Raw genomic sequence first — 23,195 nt, 5'->3', positions numbered from 1 at the left:
CAGTGGGTATAGACGAACAACCATCTAGCCATCTAGTGCATATTTTTCTAGTAGAAAAGTCTTTTTCAGAGAGGTTGTCACCTAATTTCCAATCTTTGCTGAAACTTCCAGTAAGCTTAAGGGAGCCCTGGGGCATGGTGGTTACGAATCGGGCTGCTGACCACAAAGTAAGCAGCTTAAACTATCAGCTCCTCTGTGTTAGGCTGGGTTCACCCCAGAAACAAAGTCAGAGGCACTCATATGTGTGGAACGGAGAACTCTTTATCAAAGAAAGCATCACATCCCAGTCCAGATCAAATCCATAAGTCTGATATTTACCCATATAGCCGGTATCAGTCTATAATTTCCTCTTCAAACTCACGCAACACATGCAATGAGGCTGAATGCAAGAAGATTTCAGGCCATTGGGTAGAAAGTCTTGTGGATCCAGTGGCAGTGGAAGCATCTCCGAGCTGGCATGCGCCTCCATGTGGCTCTTCCAGCTCCAGGGCTTCGATTCCATCAGGGTCGCTCCATGTGGCTTGCCAGCAAGAAGATGAAGCAGATCTTTGGGTCTGGCCTCCAGTGAGCTATTTAGCTCCTTAGGACCTCCAAATGAGGTGCTCAAACTGCAACCTGATTGACAGGCTAGACTGCAACCCTTCAATTTCAAATTGAAACCAGGTGATGTAATTAGCACAAGCTCCGAAGGAGAAAGACAAGGCCTTCTACTCCCATAAATAGTTACAGTTTCAGAAACCCACAGGGACAGTTATACCCTGTCCTAGAAGTTCACCACTAGTAGGAGCCCTGGTGGTGATGTGGTGATCAGCAAGGTGCCAGTTGGAAACCAGCTGCTGCTGCTGTGGAGAAAGATGGGCTTGTTATGCCTTTAAACAGTTACAGCCGCTACTGCTACTACTCAAACCAGTCAGTCCTACTCTGCCCTCTAGTGTCGCTTTGAGTCAGCATCAGCTTGATGGCGGGGAGATGAGTCCCAGTGGACTTGATGACAGTGAGTGAGTGAGTGAGTGAGTGAGTGAGTGAGTGAGTGAGTGAGTGAGTGAGTGAGTGAGTGAGTGAGTGAGTGAGTGAGTGAGTGATGAATGAGTGAGCGAGTGAGTGAGTGAGTGAGTGAGCGAGCGAGCGAGCGTAAAGACCGTGGAAGTACGTTTAGACAGTTGGGAAATTAGCAAAGTTACCAATGAATGAAGACCAATGCATGAAGGTCAGAGAAGAAAAGAACCAAAATAAAGAGCGCTGTTTGCAATGTGATGTCCCGATTCTCTCATGGGTGATGAAAGGCGCGTGCTTCTAACACTTGTTTTGTTCCCTGAGTCTCCGCGTGGTGTAAGTGGTTTGCGACTGGTTGCTAACCTTAAAATTGGTAGCTTAAACCTAACCAATGTTTTTACAGCTAGAACAAAGGCCTGCAAACCAGTTTGAACAAAAATGACAGCTAAGGAAGCTCTAGGGAACAGTTCTGTTTTATAAGACCTGGGGTCTCTATCAGTCCTGAGCTCACTAGATGGCACCTCTAAACATCAATGTTTGCTTATATGTATTTTCCATGCAGTTAGGTTTGGTAGTCCAGAAGGCGTCTGAGTATCCTGTGGAAGAGATAAGATAATTATACATCCTCAGTGTGATGGTAGCCGTGTGGTAAGTGTCAAGAAACATAAAACGGAGGAAGGGGCTAGAGAAGGAGTCCTGCCCGTGCAGCAGGGAAGCACTCAGCTGTTAGCTACAATCCGCCATGCCCTCCCTAGGACAATGGTGAGGCAGTCTGCAACGATAAAGATGGCAGCAGGGAAACCCTAAGGGGCAATCCCGCTATCTCCTGCAAGGTAGCTCTGCGTCAGGATCAACTGGATGGCAGAAGACCACATGTATCTCTGTCCCAACCAAATGGATCTGTTGCTTTCGGATCTCGTGGAGAAGCAGTCAAAAAATCAAGCAATGGATTTCCTTGGACAGATCTGTAGCAAAGAGCCAATTTTAAAATCTTAAAAATTTGGAGGACTGCTGACCCAATCCTTGGGTGTTTCCCATTACTTCATATGTCTGTGACACATGGACCATGAATAGGGAAGGCCAAATAATAATGAATGCATGAAAGTATGTGTTGGTGAAAAATATTGATTATTCTATGAACAGCCTGGAGAACTCACAAATCCATCTGAAGAGGGGTAGAACCAGATTGCTCTTTAGAAGCAAAAGTGCCACTATTTCAAATTGCTTATCTTGTACATGTCCTTAGGAGGGACCACTGTCTTCTCTATTATCTATAACATGTAATGATATTCTCTGGATGATTAACGGGTTGTGTACATTGATGGTTTGGCTCTACTCAGAGGTACTGCTGAAAAATAAGATCGGGCACACTGCTTCCAACATAATCAGAAATAGAAAACTCGATGGCACACAGGTTTACGTCAGTTTACATAGAGTTGTCCTGATCTCCAGTTGTATCGATGACAACTGGTACTGGTAACATTTGATAATTTCCCAGTAAGTATGATTTTTTTAATTCCCTAATTCTATTTAAGAGTGTGTCTAATGCCTTCAATCTTACATTTTCCTCACTATGATGTTAAACTGTTGCTATTATTTTGTGATCAAAGAAAGAGTAAACAAAGGCACCTGAAACTAAGAATTACAAGCAGAATTATAAGCAGAAATAGAGACCAAAATTAATGTATTTACCTCTTTCGTACCAGTAAATATTTCCTATAATGAGGACTAGAAACCTAAGTTCTTGTTCTTCAACCAAGGGAAGATGCAGTGATCCTTGAATTTGGGCTTGTTTTATTATGCTAAGTTTGAAGATAACATTTTCTTTTTTGCCTCCTATCTAACTGCCTGATACTGCACTTGATTCTGTCAGTCACATCCACCCCATTTCTTTCCCAGTAGAGAAGGAAGTTAAGAAGCGGAGGCTCAGCTACAGTTCTTCACTGCAAAGGAGCTGCAGCTGAAAAGACAGTTCCAGCAGATCTCAGCTCTTTGTTCCCATTAATGTTCTATCCCACATAGTCTATCACTGAGACAAAGGCCCAGAGAGCACCGTGTTTCTATCTTCTTCTTGACAGTGATTGGGTTCCTTAGCAACTCGGCTCTCATAGACCAAAGCTCCAGGTATTATACTCAGCAGTTTCGCTTACAGCTGAGGTGGGCAAATGAAAACCAAGAATCAATAGCATGCAAATTTATGTTAATGTAAATTTAGCTGAGTCTTTGGAAACAGGCTAAAATCCTTGCAAACAAAGATCCTCCTTTGATTGAGTGATCCTATCATTTATATTCATTTGTCTCTGAGGCCCTTAAGACAAATTTCTGCCTATTATGTTAAATTTATGAGACTATGATATGATAGTGGTTAAGTAAGCATACAGATTTATGCCAAGTCCTGTGAAATGGTAGAATTTATAGAGATAGAGATTATCAAGATAGCTAGGAAACTGTGGGGGGAAAGCCACTATCTTTTAATTATATTTTTCCACAAACTTTTTGAAGCCCATATAGCTCATGGCTTACTGAGAACAGTATCAAAATTCAATGGATTTTCACCATTCGGTGGCATAATTCCTTACACTAATACAGACATAAAATTTTAATGGAAATTCAAAATTCTGGAGAGATTTTTTACTAAAATAAATTGAGTGATGGGATACTTTGGGGCACACAAATAAACTTAGCAGGGCCTCCATTTTGTAGATATTTTTATCCCCAATCAAATTATTTCTAAGGTTTTACCTAACAATTGTCAGTTCCAGTAATGGTAACAGTTGTAGAATTATTCAGTACAGAAAAGTCATACTAGTTAATGTTCTTAAAGTTGAATGGGCTGAGTTTCCCACATTTATATAAATCTGGGCAGGAAGTGAAAACTATTAATACAAGCCAACTTTGTGTAGTGCATCCTAAATATCACAGAATATAATACACATATTGACTCATTTAACCTTCTCGATCCGCTTTCTAAGGAGCCATGGTAGCAACCAATCACATGGGGGGCTGTGACTCTCTAGGTCTGCAGGTCAAAATCCACAGCCATTCCGCAGTAGAAAGATGGAGTTTTCTACTCCCATAAACACTCAAAGTCTCTGAAACACAGAGAGGCAGTTTTGCCCTGTCCTGTTGGATCACTATGAGTCAAAAAGGACTCAATGGCGGTGAGTTTCAGTGTTTGTTTGGATGCCACTTTTATTAGTTAGTAAAAAAAAAACAATAACATATGAAAACTAAGTCTCTTCTTCATGGTCAACAGATATGAAATAAATAGAACTCTGGCTGTGACCTCCTGCTTTCCCCACAAAATAAATCTTTGTTTTACCTGGTATGTCACATCAACAGCTGTCTGGTAAGTCTGATTCAACTGCTCTCAAAATGACGTCAGACAGAACATATGGAATTCTTAAAATTCCTATGCATATTGAGACAATGACAAGGGAATTTTGAAAGTGTTTTTGTCATAGGTAATGACCAAACAAAGGGGTCCTGGTGGTAAGTGCTTCAGCCCTCAGCTGCTGTCTAGCAGGTTTAAGCCCACTCAACTCACTGCCATCTAGTCGATGCAGACTCATCGTGCTCGCATCTGAGATGAACTGTTTACAGGAGTAGAATGCCCCTTCTTTCTCCAGGGGGACAGCTTGTGTTTCTGCATTGCTGACCCTGGAGATACAGTCTAACCCATCACCACTCTGCAACCAGGGTTCCTGTGAATCTACTTGAGGAAGAAAAGACTTAATGTTCCATTCCTTAGGAAATCCTATGGGGAGTTCTGGTTCGTCTTGGAAGGTCTCCATGAGTCACAATTGCTTAGACAAGGGAGCATGTTTACATGAGACAAGGCCTTTCAAACACATATCCATCTGCTAGACATAGGGATTTAATACGCATACATTCATTGAGCTTTGAGAGTACCCTAATCCCTGTGTAGCACAAGAGAGATTTGATTTAATAAGAGCTGATTTTCACTTTGTAAATAGAGTCAACCTCTCCTCTACGAGGGATCCCAAGGTAATGTAGGCCCCAGGCTAATCTGCATATTTTTATATTATCAAGTGCATTTCAAATAGAGAAACTGTCAGGTCGGTCCCAAGGAGATGGTTTAGCAAGAAAAATAAGGGGATAGGATTTTAAAAGTTTCTTTTTCCCATTTTTTTGTTGTCTAGGAAAAAATGAATATTCTTGTCTTCAAAGGTGCCTGCCTACAATTTACACAAGCTAAATATAGATATAGTCTTCAACGTGACCCACGACATATTCTTAAATATTTGTATAGGTTCTACTCCATGTTTCTCTTGCCTACAGAGAAATAGCATTATTAAATCACTATTCAATATATTAATCATTGAATGAATCCCTACTTTGATCAAGGAACCATGTTACAAGCAACAATAAATTATGATAATTGTATGAAGCAAGATACAGGTAATTTCCATTAAAAATAGTTTAATTGGATATGAAGACATACATAGTACAAGAGAGATTTGATATAATAAGAGCTGATTTTCACTTTTTTGGGTTGTATTTTTCCTCACTCTCCATGCCACATCCACTCCTATACTTGCCTGCTATTGAATACATGTAGATATTATGAGTGTATAGATATCCATACACTCACAAGTATTCACACATATGTGGGGTACAAAAAAAAAGAATTGTTTTTCAATTTATTTATTTTATAAATGTATAAATTTTATTAGACAAACTTATCTTCAAAATACTCTCCATTGCACTGAATACAGTTGTCAAATGTGCTAGTCCATTCTTGGAAACATTTTTTGGGCTCATATGTTTGAATGGCTAACAGCACCTCCCTTGCTTTTTATTTTACCTCTTCTAAGTCATCAAAGGTCAGGTAAGCCAGGTGAGTGAGGCAGGAGAGGCATGCTGTTTTTTCCCCCCAAAATAGGCACACTGAAATGACTGTGTGAGCAGATGCATGGTCGTAGTGGCAAAACCAGTCCGTCGTCTGCCACAAATAAGACCTTTTTTTTTTCATCACACATTGTTACACAATCTTTTCAGACCCTCTAAATAAAGTTTAATTAACAGTCTGAAATGCTGCAATGAACTCCAAAAGTGCTATGTCCCTTACATTAAATGAAAAAAAAAAGAATATCTTCTTGATCTTTGATTTCATATGACAAGTTTCTTTGTAGAAAGCTGATGGTACCTGGCTTTCAAAAGATATAGCATCTGGGATCTTAAAGGGTTGATGGTAAACAAGCGGCCATCTAGCTCAGAAGCAACAAAGCCCACATGGAAGAAGCACACCAGCCAGTGAGATCACGAGGTGTCGAAGGGATCAGGTATCAGGCATCAAAGAACAAAAATATTATATCATTGTGAAAGAGGGGAAGTGCAGATTAGGGTTCCAAAGTCCATCTATAGGCAACTGGACATCCCCTTACAGAAGGGTCACTGGGAGGAGAAGAGCCAGTCAGGGTGCAGGGTAGCAATGATGAAACATACAACTTTCCTCTAGTTCTTAAATGCTTCTCCCCCCACTCCCCACTACCATGATCCCAATTTTACCTTACAAATCTAGCTAGACCAGAGGATGTACACTGGTACAGATAGGAACTGGAAACACAGGGAATCCAGGACAGATGAACCTCCAGGACAGATGAACCTCAGGACCAGTGGTGAGAGTGACAATACCAGGAGGGTGAAGGGAAGGTGGGGGAGAAAGGGGGAACTGATTATAAGGATCTACGTATTACCTCCTCCGTGGGGGGTGGACAATAGGAAAAAGGTGAAGGGAGACATCAGACAGTGTAAAATATGACAAAATAATAATAATTTATAAATCATCAAGGGTTCATTAAGGAGAGGGCAGTGGGGAGGGAGAGGGAAATTGAGGAGCAGATACCAAGGGCTCAATAAAAGCCAATGTTTTAGGAATGATGACAGCAACAAATGTACAAATGTGCTTGACATACAATGAATGGATGTATGGATTGTGGTAAGAGTTGTATGAGCCCCCAATAAAATGATTTTTAAAAAACCAGTAAAGCGCTCTGACCTATGTCAGACCTAATCTGGAATCCCAGTTCAGTCATTTAATATCTGAGCTTTAGTTTCTTTGCTTGCATGCCAACTGTAACCTATGTGAGAACTGTATTTCATAGTTTTTTCAACAAATATTTTATGAGACTCTCTATGCCTTATTCCTTGAATAAAGAAGACCAAAGTATAGGGTTGAGGGGAGTCATATATGTTACCTAAGAAACATTTTTTTCTGGGAATCTAGTCTGGTTTTGTTGTTGTTGTTTCTTTATCTGCTTAATCTGGAAGCAATGGAGCATGTGTATGCAGAGAGATAATCATTGATGTGAATCTGAACTAATTCCAAAGAAGGAGAACAGCAAAGGAGTTTGAGATATATTTTAGAGCATTCTCCAAAGGTACTTGAGAAAGAGATCCATAAAAGATTTGAGAGACAGAATAATACAGGCTATTTCCTGGTTTCTGCAAAAGAATTTGCCTGAAGTCAAAGATTCCCATTTGATTTTAATATTTTGGTAGGAGATGCAGAAGATAAGACACAAACAAACTAACAAAAAACCCAGTGCCTTTGACTCACAGTCATGTGACTTGCACAGCCAATAAAACACAGGCAGACATCTGTCCAGCATGCTCGGGTTTCAGTGAGGATCCACTTGATATCAGCTCCGATAACCTGTGTCCAGTCATCTCCTGAATCTGGCTTACATTTCTGGCAGTTCTCTGTGGCTGTATTGCTGCAACCATTGTTGCAGGAAAAAATATTTGCATGTAATATTAATTGTGTTGTTCAGTACTTTCCATATTTTCTTGGATCACCTTTTTCTGAATTAGACACAGATATACATATCTTCCACTTGGTTGGCCAAATAGCTGCCTTCTCAATTTCTTGACTTGCACAAGTGAGAATTTCATTCTTCCATTTGTTGAAACATTTCAATTGATATGCTTTTCATTATGTATTGGCTTCAATACAGCTTGCAGTTCTTAAATACTCTAATTTCTTGGTCTCTGCTTTGTCCTGAAGTAACTGAGCATTTTCTAGTTCTAACTGATGTAGTGACTCTGTATCCCTTCCCTTTGGCATTTATTTTTCCTGAATATTCACTCACTCACTGCCATCGATTGGAGGCCAACACTTAGTGATGCTATAGGACAGGGTAGAACTGGCCCAGGGGATGATTTCTGAGATGGTAATTCTTTGTAAGAGTGCAACATTTTGTTTTTCTCCTGCAGGGTGGCTGGTGGTTTTGAACTCCTGACCCTACAGATTGCAGCCCAACATGCAACCACTATGCCACCTGGGCTCCTTTCCTCCATGGAACCTTTCTTTTAATATTGCAATTCAAATTGCAATAGCACATAGCAATATTGCTAACCTGAGTATAACTCAGATTAATGTACTCACAGGAATGCCAAAGATGAAGACTCTGAAGAGTTCCACCAAATTCTTCCTTCTGAAATTGAGCAAATGTGCAATCAAGATACATGGATAATTACAAGTGATAAGAATTAGGCAGTTGGAAACACAGAGAAAGGATAAGTAGTTAGAAAACAGGGTCTGGTGATAGAAATGAGGCAAGAGACCACATGATAGCATCTTACAAGACTAAGGACTTAATCATTTCAAATGTCTTCTTCACTAAAATCTACTGATTATGTACACGAATCTCACCAGATGGGATACACAGGAACCAAATCCACTACATTTCAGGAAGAGAGTAAAGAGAAACCAGAACAAAGCCAGAGGCTAATGATGGAGTAGACTATCATTTGAATTTGCTGATATGCAAGTTCCCCTGTGGCATAGTTATGCCTTTGGCATACAACTGCAAGGCAAGCAGTTCTAGCCCCAAGCACCTCTGAAAGAGAAAGATTGAGGTTAAGTCTTTCAAAACAATTTACAGCTTCAAAAACCCTAGAGAGTAAGTCTACTCTCTATAGAGTAGCCATGAATCAGACATGGCTCGATGGAAGATGGTTTGGGGGTTATATTAATAGACCTGAAGAAACACGCTTTTTCAAATGCATGAAATACGTAAGACTCCAAGATAAAGGAAGTACTTAGAAATTATTCAAAAGACCACTTGTAACTCTGCAGCAAAACATCATTAGATTAAACTCGACATATTGTACAAGAGATGAAAATGTGCCTGTGTGTTATTATGCTGTCCTCTGAAATACACTTGGACTCTGTCTCTAGGTGGAAGTAGAAATACATAGATAAAAAACTATCTATGCAGTTATATTTAAACTTAATTAGTCTGCTGCAGTACGACTAAAATTACAGGTGAGACACACTGTAAAGAAAAACAAAACCAAAAATCCTGGTATAATACAATATGAAAGACAAAAGGTTCTCTTAACTTCTCCAAATTCTCTCTACCTGCGTTGTTTCTCCACATCCCAAATGTGTACTTCCACTAGAGAGCCACTTACCTTGAAGACAATTTCAAAGAAATGAATCACTGTGGATTCTCTAATCCCTGGGGATCAATGGTCGGTCAATAAAAGCTTTGCCATGTTGTTTTCCTCAATGGAAAGGATGGAAAATGAAGTCATCCTACCGCATCGCATTTTGATTTAATTTAGCTGAAATGCCCAAAGCTAAGTTAGTGATCATATCTGCAGCACTCATATATTTCGGTTCCTGTGTTTCCTCTAGTGAATGTCTTCATTCCAAAGCCTCAATAGTTTGTCGGTCTCTGGTGTGACTTTCATTTCTCCTCTCCTTTTTCCTAAATGCCCATTTAGCATTGTATAATTTCCTTAAGTATGCCACAGTTTCCTCTAAGGAGCCTTAACTTGTTTTTAATTTCTTCCTGTTCAACTCATTAAAAAATATCTTTTAAACATTATACTGTGGAATGGTTTATAAACGTGCATAATGGCGCAGTTTTTCTATAAAGCAAGTGTAGTTTGAGACGATCACTCTGCCTAGAGACTTTACAATAAGACTGCAGGCATGGCAAATACAAAAACTAAATTAATGGTATTCAGTTGGTTCATACATTTGTTTTTGGTCTCAGTGCTGGAAAGGGAGAGAGTTCTTGTGTAAATATAAGTGGAAGTAAGGGCTGGGGGGAAAGAATAAAGACAGATTTCATATCTTTGAAGCCTGTTTTTATCCAAACAAGAGCAAGACAGCAGATCTTTTTGCCAAGCGCAAACCTGGAGGGAAGCAGTTTGCCCTGGCTGCCCTCCCAGTTATGTCCTCGCATCTCTTCTCCGACTCACCACCCAAGTCCCCCTGTCACATCTCCGACTTTGGGATCTGCTCAGTCTCCTCCATGGTCTCCTGCTTACAATTGAGCTGCCAATTACTTCTAATTCTAGTGCACAAAACTGTCATGTTTTTAATATTCAAGTGAAAGGTGCTATTGATCAGAATTTTAATAGCACAAGTGACCTGGAGGATTTCAGTGTTGGAAACTGAAAATAGAACAGTGTGTCAAAATTGTCTGACATCTTTAACAGTCAAAGTTCAGCTGTTGGACATGGTCTCAAAGCATACCTCTTTAAGCAGCCACGTGCTTTAGCGAGTCCTAAAGAAGTCCGCTTTTCACGAACAAATTCTAGGTTTGGACTTGCTTCATACAACTTTGTCTATGTGCTCAAGAAATAGCTAATTGCCGCTCTCCTTTCATTCATGCCTTTGTGCTTAAGTGGATAACTAAACTAAGAATATACTTACCAGGAAGAAATATTTATTGAGTCTAGACATTAAAAGTGAAGCAGATGATTCAATCTGACACCTGGGAATGAATTTAAAACAACCATAAATTGGAATTGATGGGAAAGCACACCACATAATTAAAGCTCCATCAACTGTAAGATGAAAAATAAGCAGCATGCAAATAGATGTCTTTAAGGAGGAATGAAACCGAAGATGGGTGACAGGCTCCACTTTGCCTCTGTCAGTGTCAGCGTGCACATCTATGCTGCTTTCCTAGCTCCCCTCCTGCTGTTCTTTCTGTGCGGTAAACACCTCGGGAAAGGGACATGCCAGCTGCCTGTGCTCAACGGGATCACCTTGGAAATAAAAGAAACAGTATAAAATGAGGAGCACTTTGATCTATTTGAAATACAGTTATGCACATTTTTTAAAATTTGCAGTATACCCCCAAAATCTTGTTCCTGGGTGCCATCCAGTCAGTTCCAGTCCACACTGACCCTTCTCCCCACGGAATAAAGCACTGCCAAGACCTTGGCCATCCTCACGATCGTTTTTATGGAGCCCCTTGTTGCAGCCATGGTCTTGTTGTCAATCCGCTTCTTCCAGCGTCTTCCTTATTTTTGTTGACACTGGACCAGACACCAAGCATTCTCCAAAGACTTCTCAATCCTGATGACATGTCCAAAGGTCTTGATACAAAAGAATATTGAGCCATTCTTACTTCTTTGTGTGTGTGTGAATATAGATAATTTTATTTTACTATTTAATCATTTTATTAGGGGCTCATACAACTCATCACAATTCATACATACATCAATTGTGTAAAGCATATTTGTACATTCATTGTCCTCATCATTCTCAAAACATTTGCTCTCCACCTAAGCCCCTGGCATCAGCTCCTCATTTTTCCCCTCCCTTGCCACTGCCCCTTCCGTCATGAACCCTTGATAATTTATAAATTAATATTTTGTCATATCTTGTCCTGTCCAACATCTCCCTTCACCCACTTTTCTGTTGTCCATCCCCCCGGGAGGAGGTCATGTGCAGATCCTTGTAATGGGTTCCCCCTTTCCAAACTATCCTCCCTCTACCCTCCCAGTATCTCCACTCACACCACTGGTCCTGAAGGGAAAATTAGCCCTGAATTCCCTGTGTTTCCAGTTCCTATCTGTACCAGTGCACATTCTCTGGTCTAGATATGAGGGGGAGGGATAGATCTATGTGCACATAGTTATAGGTTTAGTATTAAGGTAGCAGAAGGACGTTGGGCCTCCACTCAAGTACTCCCTCAATGCCAGAATACGTTCTTCTATTAAATTGGCATTCTATGATGCTCACCTTCCGAACACAACCATTGAAGAAAGGGTGGGTGAATAAACAAATGTGGTGAAGAAAGCAGATGGTGCCTGGTTATCAAAAGATATAGCATCTGGGGTCTTAAAGGTTTGAAGGTAAAAAGCTAGTTCAGAAGCAACAAAGCCCGCATGGAAGAAGCACACCAGCCTGTGCGATCACAAGGTGTCAAAGGGATCAGTTATCAGGCATCAAAGAACAAAGAATCATATCATTGTGTGTACACCTCCATGATAGGATCACTGAAGACAAATTGGTGCATAAGCAAATGTGGCGAAGAAAGCTGGTGGTGCCCAGCAATCTAAAGATATAGCGCCTGGGGTCTTAAAGGCTTTAAGATAAACAAGTGGCCATCTAGCTCAAAAGCAACAAAGCCCACATGGAAGAAGCACACCAGCTTGTGCAATCACCAAGTGTCAAAGGGATCAGGTATCAGGCATCATCAGAACAAAAAATCTTATAATAGTGAATGAGGGGGGAAGTGTGGAGTAGAGACCCAAAGCCCATTGTAGGCCACTGTACATTCCCTTACAGAAGGGTCTCAGAGAGGAGATGATCTAGTCAGAGTGTAATGTAACAATGATGAAACATACAACTTTCCTCTAGTTCCTAAATCCTTCCTCCTCCCCCACTATCATGATCCAATTCTGCCGTTCTTACTTCTAAGGAGCACTCCGAGACAGTTCACTCTTCCTTCTGGCAGTCCATAATATAATGAATGTTTTTCTCCAATATAATAATTAAAAATGTTGACTATTCTTAGTTCTTCCTTATTCATTATCCAACTATGGTATACATATGAGGCAAGTAAAAATAACTGGGCTAAGGTCAGGCACACCTTGTTGTAAATCTTTCTACAATCCAGTTGACTTGTTCTTCATGTAGTCCAGCTTCTCAGATTATTCATGCCTACTAAAGCTATTGTACACAAACTTTTCTGTTTTAATCCAAGTTGCTATGGACAGGGTGCTCATGAGCAAAACTAAGGGTTCAAACATTACCATTTTTCAATGCCATCCCTAATTTTTTGTGACCCACACAATCTACAGTCTTTGCATCATCCATAAAGCACAGGTAGTCATATTTCTGGTTTTCTTTCCTTGCAGACAAGGTCCATCAAATATCAGTAATAATATCTCTCATTCCTTGCTTTCTTCTTCTATCTCTCTTATTTTTTTACCTTCTTAACAAGTTATTTTCTGAATCCAGTTTGTATCCTTACCAGTCATTTGTCCACATAACTGATTTCCAAATTTCTCTGCATAGATATGGAGTGTTTCCAGCATTGCATCATCTTAAAACCCTTCCATCGCAAATTTTTCAATTCATGGAATTTGTTTTTGAAAAATATTTTCACAGCAGCTTGGACTTCTTTTAATACCTTTGGTTCTTGGTAATATTGCTACCTCCTAACATAGTTGAATACCAATCAATTCTTTTTTGGTACAATTGTTTATTTCTTCCCTCCTCTTTTAATGCTTCCTTCACTGTTTATTGTTTTATCTGCAGAATCCATCAGTATTTCAACTTGAAGCTTCATATTTTTTCTTCACTCCTTTCAGCTTGAGAATTCCAAGCTTGTTTGCCTTTTTGGTTTTTGTAACTCCAGCTCTTTGAACATTTTATTTTGATACTTTATATTATTTTCCAAAATGGCGATTTGAAATCATCTAGTTTTTCTTTTACTTCATTATTTCCACCTTCTGCTTTTGTCTTTCTAGTCTCAGCAGTGATTTCCAAAACCTTTTTGACACCCATTTTGTCTTTTACTTATTTCCTGTCTTTTTGGTGATGTTTTGCTTTCTTCACTTATTATGTCCTTGACCACTTTCTCAATATATCAAACTTTGTCTAGAGATGGTTACTACATTCAAGGAAAACATAAGTATGATAATACTATGGTTTCACAAACTTTTAAATTATTTTCAGCTACAGGTTGAACTTGCATATGAACACATGGTGAACTATTCTATAAACAATCCCTGATATTGTTTTATTGATGATGTTGAGTTTCTGTTTACATTTTTCTACAGATATAGTCATTTGATGCCTGTGCATTTCATATAGCAGTTTTCATACAATATCACCATTGATATTGTAGGAAAAGGGTATTTCCCATAAATGACTTGTTCATCTTTCAAATTTTATCATAACTGTGTAAATTGTTCTACAAAAAATGAATTTGCTCTATTTACTGAATTACGATCAATCATAATTATGCCACCTAGATATGTGTATGTGTGTGTATGTATATGTATATAGACATATACATTCCACAGATTAATAATTGGCTTCCCCACATAATATGAACTAATTAAGCATAATCATTTTCTTATATAGGTTTTAACAATGACTTAGGTGTCTCAAATTAATTAAAAGGAAACATATATTGTAAAAGATATTTTTTCAGAATAAATTAAGAAGTAAAATGATAAAAAAATTTTGGATCTTTCAGCAGAACTATAATGAAAATAGAAAATTTTAGCATCTAAATATGTAAGTAATAATAAAAATAAGCTACTCAAAGTAGTCCAAGCTAAAAATTAAAATTAGGAAAGCAAATTTGCAAACACGAAAATTAATGGAACAAATAATATATGTAATAAATTTAACTTGTGTACTTATGTGTGTATATATATTAATTAAATTTTATATTCTGTTGAAAAGAGCTCATGATATAATGTTTTAGCAAAATCTGATCACTTCTAATTTCATCACGGCAACCTTCCATTTATTTTCCTAAATTAATTTGCATCAAGGTATTATAGGCACAAATAAATTTAAAAGAGAAGAACCATTCCCTATATTCATTCTCACCTTGAGTTCTTTATCACAGACAACTTTAGATCCTTAATCTGTTCATTTAACATAGTGTTGAACAATCTTTAAATCAATATTATCCTTAAGTTTATTGAGGCATCTTTTTCAAATTACCTGTTGACATTTTTCTTTTCAAAATGAGTTAAAATTGAGTTCTCTCATGCCCATATAGATTCTTCATTAATTGTAATTTTATCTCTTTTTCTTCAGTGTTTCGGTCAGTTATGTTTGAAACTTAAGATATTGTGACCTTTCTTTGACAGCCAAAATTGACTTTCTCTTACTCTTTTTCTGCTTTTGTCTCAATGTACTGCTAAATCTAAATTGTTGAAGTATCTCAGTAAAAGTTACATTTTAAAAACTAATTTTAATTGTATTAAAATGTTTATTCTAAAACATGTTCTGCCTTTTCTTTTATTCCATATATAAACTTGCCAGCTAGATTAATGTTTGAGAGTTTTTAAAGATCTAGATTTTTATATTTTAATTTTCTTTTTTGAAAATTTATATTTAATTCATTAATTTATACCTGTAAATGTATTATTCCTATTATTTTGCTATTGGTGTTATTACCTTATTCTTTCTTTTAGTTTAATGTTTAATCTTATCTGTCTTTGCTTATAATAAACTTATAAAATTATATGACATTCCTTAAGTAGTATAATTTTTCTTTTCCCTACACAAGTTTAGTTTATTTTTTCCAATTCTAGAGTTTTTGTTGTTTGTCTCACATGGTTTGCTTTATTTGAATCATGAGTTATTTAGAAATTTAAAAAAGAATTTTAATACATGAGGAATGAGGAGTTAATTTCATTGTAGGTTTGTCAAAAATGTAGTGGATACTGATTTATTAAAATGTATATATTAATTGGAATAAATGTTATATTTCTCCTTGGAAATAATCTGCTTCCCTTGATAGTATATATAGAACATATATATAAAGGTGTTCATTGTTTTAATATTTATTTATGTATATGTGCTTGACTGATTACTACTAGAAAAAAACATGACTCTATTTCATATAATCTATAGATTGAAGAATACTCTAGTATGTTGAAGATGTTGGTATAAACCAAATTATATGTGTAAGCCTTTGTAAAATAAATGAAATTAAGATTGTATCTTAATATCAATAAAATATTTGTAAAGGATTTTTAAGTAGATACTCAATATTCTTTTAATTTTAGAATAGTTCCTCCTGCTATTTTGATGATAAATTAATTTATAAAGGTAGCTGTTCTATAATATCATTTAGTGTATTAGCTTTAAGAAGTTATACCCATTAATGGTTTATGGTTTATTATGTTCTCTTCTAGAAGAATGGAGAAATAAATATATATGGAAGAGAAAGAATTTTCCAGGCAGGAGACTGTAGGGTTTTTGTTTGTTTGTTTGGTTTCACAAGAAGGAAACAAAACTCATTTCCATCAAATTAATTCTGACTCATAGAAACCATGTAAGAAAAAATAGAACTGCCCCTTTGGGTTTTCTATCTTTAAATTATTATGGGGACAGACAGTCTCGTTTTCTCCCATGGAGCTAGCGGTGGGTTTGTACCTCTGACTTGTGGTTAACAAATCAATATGTAAACCACTGTGCCACCAGATCTTCTTTCATAAAGAGGAAACATGTATCAAATATTGAGGTAAGACAAACCTCATCATAAAAGTTCATTGGGATCAGAAAATATTATTAAAGGGGAAAATATATAGGACAGAGAATTCTAACTATCTGGCAAGCTTACGGATGCTTTGGCTTTAGTCTGTGAAAGCTTTGCAGAGTTTTGGAACACCGAATATTTATTAAGAAGATCAACGCTTTCAAAAGCATAATAGACCTTTAATATCAACTAAGAGTAGCTGAGAATAGATTAAATTCGGCTGCTAGATTAATTTGGAAACATTTATTTATCCAATTTACTAAAAATCTGTTTACTGACTAATCATCATTGAAAGCACAAAGTTTAAGCATTTAGCTGCTTGCAAATAAAGTCAATCCCTTCAACCCAGCAGTCTCTCCATGGGAGAAAGCCATGGCAATTTGCTTCCATAACGATTAGAGCATTAGGAACTTTATGGGGCAGTTATGTTCTGTGCTATAAGGTTATTTTGTTTCCTAATCAACTTTTTGGTAAAAGGTTATTTAATAGTAACATTGAAAGATAAGGTTCATCAATATTTATTTTTTAAAGAATTAAAAAAATTAATGTGCCACTTGGATAATTAAAGTACTAATGTAAGTTATGATATTTTTAACCATGCATGTGAAAAACAAAGATGAAAAAACTGAGAAATATTGGTGTGAGCTGTAGTCTTGGCTAAGGATGATGAATATACTATAGAATGACAAAATAATGAACAAATTGATTTTAGAAAGATTATTAGATGTTCCTTAGAAACTAGGATGTTATGGTAGTTATATAATCTGGTGTCAATTTGAGGATTAAGAGTGCAGGAGTGGAGTGTAGCCTGCCAATTGGGATATAGCCATTGAGGCCTCTGGAGAGCAAGGCCTTCTTCTGAAGATTCTAGGAAATCTGGTCTTTCCTTCTTGGATGTGGGAGACAGACACGCTCTCTCTCTGTTCACTCCCTGTGAGAAATCCATGTAGAGAAGACACATGGAGAGAGGCTGGTGGAGTCAGACCTCTGGAGCCAGAGAAGTCACATGGAAATCTCTGCCAGCCAGCGCTGAGATGTTTAAAATGCCACTGGATCCACAAGACTTCCTACCCGCTAGCCTGTGATCTTCCTGCATTTTGTATCATTACGTGTTGTGTGAGTCTGGAGAGGACTTTCTAGATTGGTGTTAGACATATGGGGGACTAAGATCGGATTTATGGACTTGACCTGGACTGGGCTGGGATGCTTGCTCAATATTCAATTGCTCTTGTATATAAAGCTCTTTCTTATATGCATGTGAATGTCTATGAGTTTGTTCCTCTAGTCTATCCAGACTAACACAGACTGTGAGAATTCAAATCACTTACTTTGAGCATATCATGAGAAAAGACCAATTGGTAGAAAAGGACATAATGGTTGGCAAAGTAGAGGGACAATGAAAATTATGGAAACCCTTAGTTAGGTGAATTAACACAATAGCTACAACAATGATACCTGTTCAATAGCTACTAGATGAATGGCACAGGGTCAAGCTGAATTTCTGGCTATTCGCAGTAAAACTCCACCATGAGTTAGAGCTGGTAAAAAGGCAACTAATACGTCAATACCCTTAAATAGACACGCAGAATTTAATATTGACAAAATACAAGATCCTCGCATTACATCGAATCCTCATGCTGCTGCTATTGTTAGGTGCCATTCAGTCTGTTCTGACTCACAGTGACCCTCTGTACGATAGAATAAGACACTCCCTTGTCCTGTCTCATCCTCACACTGTTATTATGTTTTAGCCCATTGTTGCAGCTATTGTGTCAAATCATCTTGGTGGGGGTCTACCTCTTTTTCATTGCCCCTCTACTTTCCCAAGCATATGTCCTTTTCTGAAGACTGGCCTCTCCTGATAACATGCCCAAAGTATGTGAGGCAAACCATGGCCAACCTTGCCTTCCATTGCTCTTCTTCCAACATAGATTTTGTTTGTTCTTTCGGTAGTCCATAGTACATTCAATATTCTTAGCCAGCACCATAATTAAATGCATCGATTCTTCTTTGGTCTTCTTGATTCAATGCATTGCATCCTCGTGGTACATACAAAAATAAGTAAATACAATTCCTAGGTGTGGTAAGTGCTATACAAAAATCATTGAGTACTATTTCTATATGATTGTTATAAAGCAGAGTCCACTCAAAGGCACTGAGTTTGGTTTATTTCTAATAAGATTGTGTTTAATTAAAGCATTGTATGACAGCTAAGCTTACAATTGAACAGTTATGGGATAAACTATTTTCCTCAAAAAGACATGTTGAAGTCTAAAGTGCTGGTAGCTATTATGAACAGGACCTTCTTTGTAGATATGAGACAGACGTGTGAAGTAAAATCATGGGAGGGTGGCATCTCAAGGGCAAGCGTTCTGTCTCTTGTGAGACTATCTATATTCCTCACCTGCACCATATTCCAAATGTGTTGATTATTTTCAGTCTTCCTTATACAATGTGCAACTTCCACACACATAAAAGACAATTAAAATTACTATGACTTGGGTTGGGCACCTCCTAAGCTTTAAGTGACATCCTTGAAAACTGTAAAGGAATCTTGTGCAGCAGATTCATTCCCTGAAATGAGTCTTTTGATTTCTTAACTGCTGCTTCCGTGAGCGTTAATTGTAGATATAACCAACATAAAATCTTTGACAACTTCCAGCGAGAAATGCTCCGGACACAGGCAGGCCTCTTCCAGGCCTTCCTCTCCCTTAGCTTGGCTTAGCGAAGCTTCTGCCTTTTCCAGGCAATCCTCAAAGTTATGTTAAAGCTTCCAGTAAAAGTCCAAAGAATCCGGCACTCTTCTGTAAGCCTCAACTCAAAAGCACTTAAGTCTAGTTCTGTGGGTCAGCAAACCCAGCTCCCTCAATTAAGTCCCCAGAGGCCCCCTTCACAAGCCAGCCTCTTGTCAAAAACCACTCAGATGTAGTTGCTCTGTAGGGTGAGAAGTCCACCACACCGTCTCATGCTCGGGCTCTGGGCTCTGCTGTTTTTGCTTCTCGGCTGCCCCTCTATCGTCAACACAGTCTCCTGACTCCATATGTGCAGCCAATACGTATGGGAAGTGTGCACTCCTGTCCTGGATATCTGTTTCTTGCTAGTAGTAAGAGACCTTCCTGGGAAATGGTTCATTTAAATCCAGCAGGCTGCCATCTACAATTCACCCTATTTGCAATTGCTTACAACTGAATGCTATCAATATTTTCCTTCCTTTTTCTAAAGCTTATCAGGGAAAGGTCATTTGGTGAGGAGCCATTTGGTCATGGTGTTATAAAGACTAGGGTTAACAGAGCCACATTCAGTGATTCACTGCCCTGCACCAGGGAATACTTGGGTCTATCAGGCTTTTCCTGTAGAGACTTCAGAAGAAGCATTGTCCAGACCCATATGTTGACTTGAACCTTAGCTTTGAAAACTGTGAGACAATACATTTCTGGTCTTATAAAACCTTAGTTTGCGGTATTTTGTTAAAACAGCCCTAGTGAATTCATGAAACCAGTCACCTGAAGGAAAGAAAACGAGGAATCCTACTGCATATCTGGGGAAATGTTTTTCCAAAGACATTGTTGCTGTTGGTATGGCCTTCCAAATCCTTCAGAACCATGACAATGGTCATTGTTACCTTTGAACCCTTGTTGTAGCCATTTCCATGATGAGTTTTCCTCTTGCCCTGTTCTCCTTTATCAAACTTCCTATCATTTTCCTTTCATGTCCCTTATCTCTTCCAAGAGATAGGACACATCAAAGGCAAAGACCTAAGATGACAGGATCCAAGAAATGAGGGGAGAGTTGCTTTTCCTAGTGTATAACGGGATGGATGGAGAGATAAACAAGAAAGATAATTAAGAAGAAAGACTAAGAAACTCACTGGAGTGGGAAAAACACAAGTTTTAAAGATCATTCTGGAGAAATAGCTTCTAAAATTGATTGGCTAGTGGAGTGTTTATTGTATATTTGATAAACTTCAGAATGATCATGTGTGGGCAGGAAAGAAGCAATTTTATGCATTTTCAAATAGGATCAAAGGATATTTAGAGAGTTGTTTGAAATTAAGTCTGGACCAGGAACTAGAGAAGCCCCTTTTAGTGCAAATCTTTCCTGAAACCCACTGAAGGGAGATTACACATCAGGGAAGACAGACGGGACAACCACAGAACTAGCTAGGTAAGAGCTCTGGGCTGTAGTATGTATATTAAGGAGAATTACTTAAGGTTCATGGGCAAGAATGTGCAATAATCAGAAATGTGCTTCAGGTCGATTAAGCTGTCAGCAACATGTAGTTTATGATCAGGTACTAAGGCATAAATCTCATTAGCAGTAGAGGTTGTTCAAGCTGGAAGTACATCTAGCTGCATACACCAGAAGCTCAGATAAATTCTGGTTTTCCTGTGGAATGGAGGGGAGTTTGTCAGAATTTAGTGCTTTTACACTGACAGTGTGAAGGACATCCTCATATTTCTTCCGCAGGCTATCTTTTGGTTTCTCTTGTCACAGCTAGAATCCCTGTCTACTCTAACTGAGATCGTGTAAACTTTTAACCTGCAAGAAAAAGAAGCCAAGAGTAGTAAATAACTAAATACAGAAAAATGAAAATAAGAACAGAGAAACCTTTACTCTAGCTTCTGTGATGTGTTATGATTGTTCAAACAAAGGATAATATTTTATCCTTTAAGAATCTAACATTCCTAGTTTTATTAGGAGTAGGTATTCACTATTCATAGTAATATCCAGAGACCACAGCACCTAAACTTTTATTTTTGTCCCTAGATCTTAATGTATGTGTAACCAGAGTGTATGTATTAATTGTATATATATGAATTAGTTATATATTATAGATATATGTAATATATCAATTAATTGATATATTAACTAGTTGACCTTTAAGGTAGGTTTTATAGTCTATGCTAATACATGATTACCTTTACTAAACTATTGAGAAATCAAAGTTGTGTCTCTAGTCCTGCCCTCAACACACACAAACACACACACATATATAATTTTCTTTATTTTTTACAGACACTATCCATCTTCGAGTTCTTGAATCTTCCCCAGTAGGCACCGCCATTGGAAGTGTAAAAGCCACTGACGCTGACACTGGAAAAAACGCTGAAGTCGAATACCGAATCATTGATGGTGATGGGACTGATGTGTTTGACGTCGTCACTGAGAAGGACACGCAGGAAGGAGTCATAACTGTGAAGAAGGTATACAGCCTCAGTATAAGTCAGCACTTGTGTATTTTTTAAAGTATTGATTTCATTACTCTAATCTAAGCTTTGGAATATCACAATCATCTTCGAATAGAATGCATATTGCACATACAAAGGAAGGCTATAAAACTTAAGGATTCTTTGGAAATGTTGACAATTTTTTGTTAGTCTAAATATGATATATGTAGTTTATAAAATGTCACGGACAAGTTGGTATTTATGCACATATTTCTGAGCCATAGTTATAAAAGACCACCTTAATAATATTGGCTTCTTAAAAACAAAACTATTCAATAGTTAATAATGGCGAAGCATTGAATTGGAGGCATAAAGTGGAGGATGCCATCTTTCCAGATGTATGAAGCAATAATGAGCGTCGCTAATAAAAACAGACAGCCTGAATTGGAACATAATTTAATTGTTCACATTTTCCCATCTGGTATATAAATTAAACTTTCTGCTAACATATGCTCACTGATACACTTTAAAGGTAACCAGTTTTTAAGAGTAGAGACAGTACCATGGTAATATGAACAGAATAAGGCCCATTAAAATTTAGATCTTAATTAAATGTCATGCAAACTCTTCTGGCATAAAATAATCACTGAGGAACTAGTTAATCACACACACACACACACACACACACACAATTAACCAAGAATTTTTATTATAAACCCAAAAGCTCACAACAATTATTAAAGAAACCATGATCAGCAAAGAGGGCTAAGTTGCCCCTTGTTTTTCCTGGCCAGGAAACAACACAGTAGTAAACTTAATATGTGCTCCTTCTCAGTATTCAAATACGGAATAAGGTAGTCTATGTCAACAAGATCTTTACCTGTTCATAAAGCATATCTTTTAAAATGGGGAAAAGGAGAAACTATCTTATTTGATTTTTGCTCACAGTGGTTAAACAATATCAATATTAATTTATTCTCTGTGGTTTATGTTGTTGCCAAATGCAATACTTATAAACCCAATAATAATCAAAACTAAAACTATCTCTTTTCTCTTTACACAGGGTTTCCTATCCTGAATGTTTCATATAACTTTTGAAAGTTTCATGTTGTTGCTATTTTTAGATGCTTTCAAAACAGTTCTGACTCATGGTGACCATATGGGCAAAACAAAAAACAAACCCTGCCTGGTCCTGTCCCATCCTCACAATTGTTATTTGAATCGATTGTTTCAGCCCCGGTGTCAATCCATCTCAAAGAGGGTCTTCCTCTTTATCTCTGCCCTTACATATTACCAAGCAACGTGTCCTTTCGGGAATGATCTGTCATACAATGCTCCAAACTATTACATAGTTTATGAATCCAAATATAACATTCATTTTAAAAGAAGCATTTCTCAAAAATTTTGCTTAGAAAAAATTTAAGTAGTCAATACCCTAACAAAATCGCATATACATAATTAAACACAAATGCATGTAAATCTAACCATTTTTAATATTAATTAAAATTGTACAACAAATGTT

The 23,195-nt window shown here is 37.6% G+C and overlaps 1 protein-coding gene across 1 annotated transcript in view; it reads left to right on the top strand.

Annotated features, from left to right (window-relative positions):
- The window catches only part of CDH10 (cadherin 10), a 125,211-nt gene that overhangs the window by 74,288 nt on the left and 27,728 nt on the right, over positions 1-23,195 (top strand). Inside the window, exon 5 of the mRNA XM_075542552.1 lies at positions 21,522-21,709. Coding sequence (XP_075398667.1) covers positions 21,522-21,709 — 188 coding nt within the window. The remainder of the gene's footprint in view (positions 1-21,521; positions 21,710-23,195) is intronic.

Source organism: Tenrec ecaudatus, chromosome 2, assembly GCF_050624435.1.
Source record: "Tenrec ecaudatus isolate mTenEca1 chromosome 2, mTenEca1.hap1, whole genome shotgun sequence".
Taxonomy (NCBI): Eukaryota; Metazoa; Chordata; class Mammalia; order Afrosoricida; family Tenrecidae; genus Tenrec; species Tenrec ecaudatus.
Note: the sequence above shows the minus strand (reverse complement) of the source record. Positions and strands in the feature narration are given on the sequence as shown.